At 53.7% G+C, this 12,288-nt stretch overlaps 2 protein-coding genes across 3 annotated transcripts in view; one reads left to right on the forward strand and one right to left on the reverse strand.

The window, feature by feature from the left end:
* LOC134338914 (caveolin-1-like) overlaps positions 1-2,173 on the forward strand; it is a 32,356-nt gene extending 30,183 nt beyond the window's left edge. Inside the window, exon 3 of the mRNA XM_063035103.1 lies at positions 656-2,173. Within this exon, the coding sequence (XP_062891173.1) occupies positions 656-997 (342 nt within the window). The 3' untranslated portion in view covers positions 998-2,173. The remainder of the gene's footprint in view (positions 1-655) is intronic.
* Positions 2,174-7,038: 4,865 nt separating this feature from the next.
* Positions 7,039-12,288, reverse strand: part of LOC134339140 (SLIT-ROBO Rho GTPase-activating protein 3-like) — an 83,171-nt gene continuing 77,921 nt past the window's right edge. For both annotated transcript variants that reach the window (XM_063035496.1, XM_063035497.1), the window contains exon 24: positions 7,039-9,414. In XM_063035496.1, the coding sequence (XP_062891566.1) occupies positions 9,154-9,414 (261 nt within the window). In that variant the 3' untranslated portion in view covers positions 7,039-9,153. The remainder of the gene's footprint in view (positions 9,415-12,288) is intronic.

Below are 12,288 nucleotides of genomic sequence, written 5' to 3' on the forward strand. Positions count from 1 at the left end.
GTTGTGTGAGTGTATTGTGTCGGTATGAGTGGGTATGTTGTGTTGTGTGTGTGTGTGTGTGAGTGGGGGTGTTGTGTTGTTTGTGTGTGTGTGTGTGTTGTGTCGGTGTGAGTGGGTGTGTTGTGTTGTGTCGGTGTGAGTGGGTGTGTTGTGTTGTTTGTGTGTGTGTTGTGTTGGTATGAGTGGGTGTGTTGTGTTTGTGTGTGTGTGTATGTGTGTATTGTGTCGGTGTGAGTGGGTGTGTTTGTGTGTGTGTGTTGTGTCGGTGTGAGTGGGTGTGTTGTGTGTGTGTTGTATCGGTATGAGTGGGTGTGTTGTGTGTGTGTGTTGTGTGTGTGTGTGTTGTGTCGGTGTGAGTGGGTGTGTTGTGTTTGTGTGTGTGTGTATGTGTGTATTGTGTCGGTGTGAGTGGGTGTGTTGTGTCGGTGTGAGTGGGTGTGTTGTGTGTGTGTGTGTGTTGTGTCGGTGTGAGTGGGTGTGTTGTGTGTGTGTTGTATCGGTATGAGTGGGTGTGTTGTGTGTTGTGTGTGTGTTGTATCGGTATGAGTGTGTGTCTGTACCTGTGTGTGACCCTCCCGGGATGGGATGGAGATTTCGGTGCCCCCCGTGTGTGAAGACTCCATTTACCATGCTCTTTCTCTCTCTCTCCTTGCAGGTGGAGTTCGAGGAGGTGGTGGCCGAGCCCGAGGGATACCACAGCGTGTCACCAGTGTGGCGCCTCACCCACACCACCTTCACGGTCTCCGAGTACTGGTGTTACCGGCTGATGACCGCTATATTCGGAGTGCCAATGGCCGTCCTCTGGGGCTTCCTCTACGCCTGTGCCTCCTTCTGGCAGGTGTGGGCGGCCGTGCCCTGCCTGCGCTGTGCCCTGATCGAGCTGCACTGCCTCGCCAGCACACTACCGGCCTGCCTGCGTGCTGTCTGCGACCCGCTCTCCCACGCGGCCGGAGGCTTGCTGCTCAGTGTCCGTCTGGCCCTAAGGAAGGACAGCTAGGCCAGCCCCACAGCCCCCGCCTGCCAGCGCGGACCACCCATCTTATCCAGGGCTTCCTCCTCAGGTCGCCACCCTCCCACTCCTTCCAATACCCCTCCCAGTCAATTTCCCACCACTGCCCTCTCCCTCCAAAACCTCTCCATTCCCCAGCTCCCTCTCCCTTCCCCCATTCCCCTACCCTTTCCTACTCGCATCCCTCCCACTCAGCTCCCCTTCCAATTCCCTCTCCCTCTCCTCCTCAATTCCTCATCTAACCCCATCACTCCCTTCTATCTCACCAATCCTCCACAACTGCCACTCTTCCCCAATCTCTTATCCCCTTCCATCCCATCACCCCTCTCCCCTCCCCTTTAATTCCCCACAACCCTCCTTTACCCCTCTCCATCCACATCCCTCAACAACCATCTCTCCCCCTCCCTCCAATCTCACACACACACCTCCTCGCTCTCCAATTTTCTCTCCACCCCTTCACCTTTCCCTCCACACCCCTCCCCACCTCCCACTCACCCTATTATCACCCCCCACTCAATACCCCACCTCCCCATCCGTCCCTATCACCTCTTCACCCCTCCCCTCTCCACCCCACTCTACGTACTACCTTTCCAATCCTCACCTCCCGCTCCACCCCTTTCCCAACCCCTCTTCACTGCTGCAAATATATGTACCGGTGTCTCTCAGTCCCTCCCTCTCAGAGGGAGATCTGCACACTGACCGGTGTCTCTCAGCGGCATAACCCTACACTGACTAGTGTCTCAGTCCCTCTCCTTCAGTGGAGATCTGTATACTGACCGGTGTCTCTCAGTCCCTCCCTCTCAGAGGGAGATCTGCACACTGACCGGTGTCTCTCAGCCCCTCTCTCTCAGATCTGTGCACTGACCGGTGTCTATCAGTTCCTCCCTCTCAGTGGCTATCTGTACACGACTGGTGTCTCTCAGTCCCTCTCTCTTAGGGAGAGGTCTGTACACTGACTGGCGTCTCTCTGTCCTTCTCATTCTATCTCATTAGTTCTCACTAAAGAACCATCAACACTTCAAATAACACATGAACAATCTCACACACTGAAAATGTTTTGTATTTAAAACTCATTAAGAGTAAAGACTTGACGATTCTATTAAACGCAATGAATCACTGCATCTTGATGTCATATCAAGGACAAAAGATCCCAAGGAACAATGGTCAGATTTGTGGATTTTATCAAAGTCATAGTGAGAGGTGTGGGGTGTGTCAGTGTCACAGTGAAGGGTGTGGGGTGTGTTGGTGTCACAGTGAGAGGTGTGTGGGGTGTGTCAGTGTCACAGTGTTACAGTGAGGGGTGTGGGGTGTGTCAGTGTTACAGTGATGGGTGTGGGGTGTGTCTGTGTTAGAGTGAGGGGTGTGGGGAGTGTCAATGTCAGACTGAGGTGTGCGGGTTGTGTCAGTGTTACGGTGTTACAGTGAGGGGTGTGTCTGTGTTACAGTGAAGGGTGTGGTGTGTGTCGGTGTCACAGTGAGAGGTGTGTGGGGTGTGTCAGTGTCACAGTGAAGGGTGTGGGGTGTGTCAATGTCAGACTGAGGTGTGCGGGTTGTGTCAGTGTTACGGTGTGAGGGGTGTGGGGTATGAGGGATGTGTAATATATCAGCATCTCTGTGAGAGAGGGTTGAGTGTTGAGTGTGAGCGTGAGTGGAATATGGGACGTGAATTGTACTGTGTTGGGGCTGGTTTGAAAAGGGGGGGGATGATGTTCTGCCTTGATATGTGCCTGCCTTGGCAGACAGGCAAGTTGGTCTAAGATCTTTTACAAGATCATTTGCAGAGCCTATACTGGGGCAGAGAGATGACTGAAGCACATTGACAATGCCAGGGTGGGGGAGAAAGTGCGTTCTGGGACTTTCCAGAGACACAAGGATGCTGTACCCAAGTTTCACAATCTGGGCGTGTATGATGTCAACTTCTGGGTGGTAGGGAGAATTTAGGGCAAATGTGTGCGGCTAAGAATATTGGGGGGGGGAGTGATAGAGCTTGATATGATATGAGCAGGAAAGGAATGGGAGTGAGGAAGAGAGTGAGAGAATGCACTTTCACCAGTGAGAGAGTCACAGACTACGCAGTGAGGGACTGGTCATTTAACACTGGTGCATGGAGAGATTTCTTTGTGGAATTCTCTGCCATGTGAGAGAGGGTGGAGACCAGAGCACTTTCAAGCAAGGATATAATGTTGAGGCATTTTAAGGCATTGATCAAACCACACTTGGCATATTGTGAGCCGTCTTAGGCCCCTTCTCTAAGGAAAGATGTGCCAGCAATGGACAGAGTCCAGAGGTTTTCGAGAATGGTGCCAGAAATGAGCATTTGATGGCTCTGGGCCTGTATGCCATGGCAATTAGAAGAACAAGGCTGGGGGGAGGTGTAAATCTCATTGAAACCTAGAAAGACCTCGATAGAGTGGGTGTGAAGAGATTTTCCTATAGTAAGGAAGTCTAAGAACAGAGGGCACAGGCTCAGACTAGAAGGACGTCCCTTTAGAAAAGAGATGAAGAAGAATTTCTTTAGCCAGAGGGTGGAGAGCCTGTGGAATTCATTGCCTCAGACAGCTGTGGAAGTCAAGTCATTGGGTATATTTAAATCAGAGGTTGATAGATTCTTGTTCATAAGGATGTCAAAGGTTACAGGGAGAAGGCAGGGACATTGCCTCAAGATTCAGGGGAGAAAATTTAGGACGGAGATGAGGAGAAACTGTTTTTCCCTGAGAGTGTTGAATCTGTGGAATTCTCTGCCCAGGGAAGCAGTTGAGGCTTCTTCACTAAATATATTTAAGATACAGTTAGATAGGTTTTTACATACTAAGGGAATTAAGGGTTATGGGGAAAAGGCAGGTAGATGGAGCTGAGTTTACGAACAGATCAGCCATGATCTTATTGAATGGCGGAGCAGGCTCGATGGGCCGGATGGCCTACTCCTGCTCCAATTTCTTATGCTCTTACGAATGCTGTTGAGAGAGATAATAAATCAGCCATGATAGAATGGCAGAGCAGTCTTGGAGGGACGAATGGCCTAATTCTCTTATGATCGGGGGGAGTGGGTGCGGTTGGTGTTTGTTCCTTAAGGTTGTTGTTATAACTGCGGGTTGTAATGAGTTAAGCTCCCACTATCCAATACTGCATCACAAATAGCCTCCAAGTCCAGCTCCTGGCCTTCATGTGTGGCTTAACTATTAAGCCCAGTGGAACTGTATATCCGACAGGAGAAGGGTTAAGGGTTACTACACCGTAATATCAGTCACTTCAGGCAGATGGGGATTGGCAGATCATCTAGAAGAAAAACTCTGATCTCAAACTTTTGCTGCCTGCAGCTATACCCACTCATGGGGAAGGCTTTGGAAGTAAACCCTGAGGAAAAATCCCCAAGGCAGTCCTATGCTGAGTTCAAAGCTGCCTGGCAATTCCTGTGATGCTTTTGGTGCCAACCTGTATTGGTCTTTGCTGTTCCTTTGGATTCATCAGCTGCGTGGAGAGGCAGAGCTTGCTACATGAGCATTGCTTGCTCTGCATATCATACGGCCCTGGCTTACGCATCACATAGACAGCTGGGACACAATATCTATGGTCGACCCTGACCAACAAAGGGCCTCAAGGTGCTGTAGACAGGTTGAGAGCTTGTGGGGAACTGGAACAGGGAGAGTTGAGATGGGTGTATTGGATGCCAGGGCAGGCTTGAGAGACCGTGGCCTTCTCCTGCCCCCACACTTTTTCTGTGTTTTTGTGAGAATGTGTGAAGAGAGAGCGCAAGGAGGGACAAAAGGTGGGGAAGATGAGAACGGAGTAAGTGAGGAAGGAGGGAGCACAGTGGAGTGAGGAATAGTGTGATGGCACAGGGAGGAAGGGTCCCTGTTCGCCAACTGATAGAATTTTATCCCAAGATTTACAGTGACCGAATTCAACCTGGGACCATAAACCTGGATAAAGTCACAAAGAGACGAGCCGGCGCTGGAAACCATCAAAGACTGGCTAACAGAGAAAAAATTAATTTGGGGCTATGAATCACATGTCTCACTTTAACACACAGAAATTTTATTTTTTATTTATTTTATTAAGAGATACAATGTGGTAAGACGCCCTTCTGGCCCAACAAGACAATGCCACCCATTGCACCCACATGACCAATTAACCTGAACAGCTTTGGGATGTGGAAGGAACCAGTGGAAATGCATGCAGTCGCTGGGAGAACGTGGAAACTTCTCACGGCCAGTGCTGGGAGAGTAACCCCGGTTGCTGGTGCTGTAAAAACGTTATGCTAACCGTGCAGCTCTAAACTGGAAAAGTGGCAGGGCTCGGATCCGAGAGTGAGGAACAGGCAATTTAAGCACTGGGCCAGATTAAAAAAGGTCAGTGTGTTGGATGAGCTGGTTCAGCTCGCTGATCCACGAGGTTTACTTGTCTCTGTGCTGAACTCAGACTGACTTCATGGCTGTGGACTCATTTTTGTGAACTTCAGATGTCTGCTCACTTTTGTTGCACAATTTGTTTTTCTTTCTACACGTTGGGTGTTTGGCGGTCTTTATTTTAAATAGATTCTACTGGGTTTCTTTGTTTTGTGGCTGCCTGTAAGAAGGCAAATCTCAAGGTTGTATGTAGTATACATACTTCAATAATAAATGTACTTTGATTTGACTTTGGCTCCACAGTGGCATCTGAGAGAAGTGAAATATGTACTGATCGAAGGGAAATTATGGTAATAATCCAGACAGAGCAATAAGCCATGATTGAATGGTGGAGCAGACTTCAATGGGCTGAATGGCCTAATTCTGCTCCTATGTCTTATGGACTGGTTTTGTCTCAAAATGTATAGTTTCAGTTGCCTGATTACAGAAAAGTCCTGGTTAACTGGAAAGAATTCCAGGATGGATATTTCCCAGAACTGATCTGTAGAGGACAATGGGCAAGTCAGGTTTTTCATTGTACCTTGGTACACATCACCACAATAAACAGAGGGATTTAGGTACACATGCATAGCTTGTTGGAAGTGCTGTCACAGGTAGACTGGGTGTTTAGCACATTGGCATTCATCGGTCAGGGGTAGGGACATTATACTGCAGGTTATAAGTCAGTAGTGAGCACTGTGCATAGTTTTGGTCACAGTGTTACAAGGAAAGGTATGGTCAAACTGAACAGGATTCTCAGGAGATTTTTGAGAATGTTGCCAGGACTTAGGACCTGAGTTATATGGAGAAGCTGACCAGGCTGGATCTTTCCTCTTCAGAGCTCAGGAGACCTGTAAAATTATGAGAGGCATGGATAAGGTGGACGGTAACAGTCTTTTCCCCAGGGTGGCAGAGGAGACTAAAATGGGAGGGGGCATGGTTTAGGGTGAGGGGAGAAAGATTCAAAGGGGACATGAAGGCAACCTTTTCACCCAGTGGATGGAACGAGCTGCCAGAGGAAGTGGTTGAGGCATTTAAGAAGCACTTGGATAAGGCATGGAGGGGCAGGACTTATTTATCAAGATAAAGCGTGGAGTAGGCCCCTTCGAGCTGCACTGCCCAGCAACCTTCAGTTTAAACCTAGCCTAATCAAGGGACAATTTACAATGACCAATTAACCTACCAAGCAGTGTGACTTTGGACTATGGGAGCACCCAAAGGAAACCTATGCAGTTACAGGGAGAACAGACAAACTCTTTACAGGTAGTAGCGGGAACTACTCCCATAAAGTACTGTGCTAACCACTATCCTACTGTGCTGTCCTAATGCGAGCTGAATGCAAGAAATTGGAACTAGCTGGGTGGACTCTATGGTCAGCATGGGCTAGCTGAGCCGAAAGGCCTGCATCCATTCAGGACTGCTCTAATACTGTGATTTGAAGGAAAGCGGGAGTAGAATCTCGGGGCGTTTGAAGTGGGAACATCAAAATATTCTTTAGGAATGTGAAAACATTAAGGGGTTGACCCATCCCATACTGAGAAAAGAGGGATTTTACTGGGAATGCCAGAGGAATTAGGGACAGCACAGTACTATTACAATGCCAGCGGTGTACCAGGGTGCGGCCACTGTCGCATGTGCGAGCCTAAGGTGAGAGCTCAGTGTCCGGTGGGGACCAAAGGTGAGGTGACAAGACAAGCCCGTTCACCAGGGGTGCTACCCCTCCCTTCGACAGGTAGGCTAAATCAGGTGAGGGTAGCCAGCAGCCTCATACTACACTAAGATAGGGACATGCCTGTCCTAGAATGTGAAGTCAGCTCCAGATGAGATCGACAGTGAGATCCAACGGCCAGGAAGGTGGCACTGCAACACTTCATGGAGAGTGGAGGGCAGACAAGGCATAGAAGGCATCATGGTCATCCACTTCAGCCAAGGAAGATGCCAGCATGTGACGCTTGTTTGTAACACTGGACCTGAACTTCCGAGGTCAGGAGCGTGGAACCGCGCAAGGGCAATGACTTTTCCACTTTAAAGAACTCTCCTGTACAGGTTTCCTGTCATGGTTGGACAGAACGGACAACCACCATTACAATGCCAGCAACTGGAGTTCAAATCCCGCTGCTGTCTGTAAGGAGTATGTACATTCTCCTCCGGTTTCCTCCACTTTCCACAGACATTGGTTAATTGACCACATGAGAGTACAGTAATTAGAGTCCTTGATCCAGAAGGACCTGTTACAGTGCTGTATCTCTAAATCAAATAAACTATAATAAATCTTAAACCTTACATGTCTGCCTCACAAACTAAGCAGGAGCCTCCCAGAGGTCCAGTGTGAGAGGGGCAGATGGGTAGAAACTGGCGTCAGTGAAGCAACGATCTACTGGAAGAACTCAGCAGGTCAAATGGCAGCTGTGAGAGGGAAGGAATTGTTGACATTTTGGGTAAAAGCCCTTGAAATGTTGACAATGTCTACCACTCCCCCTGCCCTACAGATGCTGCTTGATCTGCTGAGTTCCTCTAGCAGATTGTTCATTGCTCCAGGTTCCAGCATCTGCGGTCTCCTGTGTCTCACAGTCCTTTGTAAATACTTGGCACGGGAGAAGTAAATGAGAACAGATCCCAAGACCCGAAATATACGAATTTATGCAATCACGAAGAAGGCTGTTCTTGATTAGTAGTCTGAGGAGATTTGGTATGTCACTAAAGATTCTTGCAAATTTCTACATATGTACCATGGAGAGCATTCTGACTGGTGGTATCATTTTCTGGTGTGGAGGCGCCAATGCCCAGGAGTATAAAAAGCTTCAGAGGGTTGTAGACTCAGTCAGCTCCATCACGGACACAACTCTCCCCACCATCAAGGGCATTTTCAAAAGGCAGTGCCTCAAGGTGGCATCCATTTTTAAGAACCCTCACCACCCAAGACATGCCTTCTTTTCATCACTACCATTAGGGAGCCTGAAGACACACACTCAACATTTTGCCGACCAGCTTCTCCCCCTCCACCATCAGATTTCTGATTGGATGACGAACGCTACCTCACTTATTGCACTATTTATATATATATATATATTTCTTATTGTACCACAGTAATTTTCATCTTGCACTGTACTGCTGCTGCAAAACAACAAATTCCATGTGTCAGTGATAATAAACATGACTGATTCCGATTCTGGTCTTTATTGCAAAAAAACTTGAGTACAAGAGTTGAGACATCTTGCTGCGATTAAACAGTGCTTTGGCAAGACCACACGCTTGCCAAGCTCGCTTACTGGGTGTTGATGTCTCCTTGAGATAATATGACAGAGGGATCACTGGCTCAATTCCTTTGTCCAGCGAGGAGAGGTTAAGCAGACCAGGCCTGTGACTCTCTCGAGTTTAGGGGCGAATGAGGGGGGGGTTTCTCATTCTCGTTGTTGCAGAGGAGCGTCATTCTGGAACCGGTGTACATGGTATCAGGCAGAGGGCTTGGTTACTCGCGAGGAGAGGTTGCTTCACTTGGAAGGGTGGTGATTTAGCCATCCAAAAGCAGGGGGTCAGAACCGGGTGGTGCTTGGGGGGGGGGTGCGCCATGAAGAGATTAGCACAGAGGGAAGAGGTCAGCTGCAATCTGATCGAACTGCAGAGCAGGTGACACACAGCCGGGCGGTTAGCTGCGGTAAGCATGATTGAGATGCGAGGCAGGATGGCTTCATAGCCCTTGATGTCCGGCGCAGAGGCAAGGGTTAGTGAGCTCTTCGGGACCACCGATCGCCACAGCCCTCAGGAATTTACCTTGGAGGCGCTGTCCGCAGATGCCCCGCTGCTCGGCTTGAAGAGAGCGGCCGCCCTGGCTTTCATTCCAGATTTGGAGGAGGTACCCTGTTTCTGGGGGGACTTCTCCATCGCCCCGCTGCTGCTCCTCCGCACGCCCAGCTGCACGGCAGAGGGTGTTCCGGGTTCCCCGGCCGCCTCCGAGGTTGACTTGGCTCGCTTCTGTTGCAGCAGCTCGCGGAACACATTGTCCATGTTCTTTATGAATTCCTGCAGAAAGGAATGAGTCCTGTGTCAGCGTTCGTACTGCCGTTAACCTTCTGGCCTGGCAAAGGGGGCTGTGCTGCGGAAAGGGTGATGAGGAGGGATCATCACACTGTGAGAAAGGTGGTGAGGAGCAAGTGCTGCGCTGTGGGAGGGGTGGAGAGAAGGGAGCACTGTGCTGTGGGAGGGGTGGAGAGGAGGGAGCACTGCTCTGTGGGAGGGGTGGAGAGGAGGGAGCACTGCGCTGTGGGAGGGGTGGAGAGGAGGGAGCACTGCTCTGTGGGAGGGGTGGAGAGGAGGGAGCACTGCGCTGTGGGAGGGGTGGAGAGGAGGGAGCACTGCGCTGTGGGAGGGGTGGAGAGGAGGGAGCACTGCTCTGTGGGAGGGGTGGAGAGGAGGGAGCACTGCTCTGTGGGAGGGGTGGAGAGGAGGGAGCACTGCGCTGTGGGAGGGGTGGAGAGGAGGGAGCACTGCTCTGTGGGAGGGGTGGAGAGGAGGGTGCTCTGTGCTGTGGGAGCGGCGGAGAGGAGGGAGCACTGCGCTGTGGGAGGGGTGGAGAGGAGGGAGCACTGCTCTGTGGGAGGGGTGGAGAGGAGGGAGCACTGCGCTGTGGGAGGGGTGGAGAGGAGGGAGCACTGCACTGTGGGAGGGGTGGAGAGGAGGGAGCACTGCGCTGTGGGAGGGGTGGAGAGGAGGGAGCACTGCTCTGTGGGAGGGGTGGAGAGGAGGGAGCACTGCGCTGTGGGAGGGGTGGAGAGGAGGGAGCGCTGCGCTGTGGGAGGGGTGGAGAGGAGGGAGCGCTGTGCTGTGGGAGGGGTGGAGAGGAGGGAGCGCTGCGCTGTGGGAGGGGTGGAGAGGAGGGAGCGCTGCGCTGTGGGAGGGGTGGAGAGGGAGGGAGCACTGCGCTGTGGGAACGGTGGAGAGGAGGGAGCACTGCGCTGTGGGGGGGTGTTGAGGAGGGAGCACTGCTCTGTGGGAGGGGTGGAGAGGAGGGTGCACTGCGCTGTGGGAGGGGTGGAGAGGAGGGAGCACTGCTCTGTGGGAGGGGTGGAGAGGAGGGTGCACTGCGCTGTGGGAGGGGTGGAGAGGAGGGTGCACTGCGCTGTGGGAGGGGTGGAGAGGAGGGAGCACTGCTCTGTGGGAGGGGTGGAGAGGAGGGAGCACTGCTCTGTGGGAGGGGTGGAGAGGAGGGAGCACTGCACTGTGGGAGGGGTGGAGAGGAGGGAGCACTGCGCTGTGGGAGGGGTGGAGAGGAGGGAGCACTGCTCTGTGGGAGGGGTGGAGAGGAGGGAGCACTGCGCTGTGGGAGGGGTGGAGAGGAGGGAGCGCTGCGCTGTGGGAGGGGTGGAGAGGAGGGAGCGCTGTGCTGTGGGAGGGGTGGAGAGGAGGGAGCGCTGCGCTGTGGGAGGGGTGGAGAGGAGGGAGCGCTGCGCTGTGGGAGGGGTGGAGAGGAGGGAGCACTGCGCTGTGGGAACGGTGGAGAGGAGGGAGCACTGCGCTGTGGGGGGGTGTTGAGGAGGGAGCACTGCTCTGTGGGAGGGGTGGAGAGGAGGGTGCACTGCGCTGTGGGAGGGGTGGAGAGGAGGGAGCACTGCTCTGTGGGAGGGGTGGAGAGGAGGGTGCACTGCGCTGTGGGAGGGGTGGAGAGGAGGGTGCACTGCGCTGTGGGAGGGGTGGAGAGGAGGGAGCACTGCACTGTGGGAGGGGTGGAGTGGAGGGAGCACTGCGCTGTGGGAGGGGTGGAGAGGAGGGAGCACTGCTCTGTGGGAGGGGTGGAGAGGAGGGAGCACTGCGCTGTGGGAGGGGTGGAGAGGAGGGAGCACTGCGCTGTGGGAGGGGTGGAGAGGAGGGAGCCCTGCGCTGTGGGAGGGGTGGAGAGGAGGGAGCGCTGCTCTGTGGGAGGGGTGGAGAGGAGGGAGCGCTGCACTGTGGGAGGGGTGTTGAGGGAGCACTGCGCTGTGGGAGGGGTGGAGAGGAGGGAGCACTGCGCTGTGGGAGGGGTGGAGAGGAGGGAGCACTGCGCTGTGGGAGGGGTGGAGAGGAGGGAGCACTGCGCTGTGGGAGGGGTGGAGAGGAGGGAGCACTGCTCTGTGGGAGGGGTGGAGAGGAGGGAGCACTGCGCTGTGGGAGGGGTGGAGAGGAGGGAGCACTGCGCTGTGGGAGGGGTGGAGAGGAGGGAGCACTGCGCTGTGGGAGGGGTGGAGAGGAGGGAGCACTGCTCTGTGGGAGGGGTGGAGAGGAGGGAGCACTGCGCTATGGGAGGGGTGGAGAGGAGGGAGCACTGCGCTGTGGGAGGGGTGGAGAGGAGGGAGCACTGCGCTGTGGGAGGGGTGGAGAGGAGGGAGCACTGCGCTGTTGGAGGGGTGGAGAGGAGGGAGCACTGCTCTGTGGGAGGGGTGGAGAGGAGGGAGCACTGCGCTGTGGGAGGGGTGTTGAGGGAGCACTGCACTGTGGGAGGGGTGGAGAGGAGGGAGCACTGCGCTGTGGGAGGGGTGGAGAGGAGGGAGCACTGCTCTGTGGGAGGGGTGGAGAGGAGGGAGCACTGCGCTGTGGGAGGGGTGGAGAGGAGGGAGCACTGCTCTGTGGGAGGGGTGGAGAGGAGGGAGCACTGCGCTGTGGGAGGGGTGGAGAGGAGGGAGCACTGCGCTGTGGGAGGGGTGGAGAGCACTGCTCTGTGGGAGGGGTGGAGAGGAGGGAGCGCTGCGCTGTGGGAGGGGTGTTGAGGGAGCACTGCGCTGTGGGAGGGGTGGAGAGGTGGGAGGGCGGTGAGGAGGGAGTGCCACACTGTGGGAGGGCGGTGAGGTGGGAGTGCTGTGCTGTGGGAGGGTGGTGAGGTGGGATGCCACACTGTGGGAGGGCGGTGAGGTGGGAGTGCCACAC

This window comes from Mobula hypostoma, chromosome 28, assembly GCF_963921235.1.
Source record: "Mobula hypostoma chromosome 28, sMobHyp1.1, whole genome shotgun sequence".
Classification (NCBI taxonomy): domain Eukaryota; kingdom Metazoa; phylum Chordata; class Chondrichthyes; order Myliobatiformes; family Myliobatidae; genus Mobula; species Mobula hypostoma.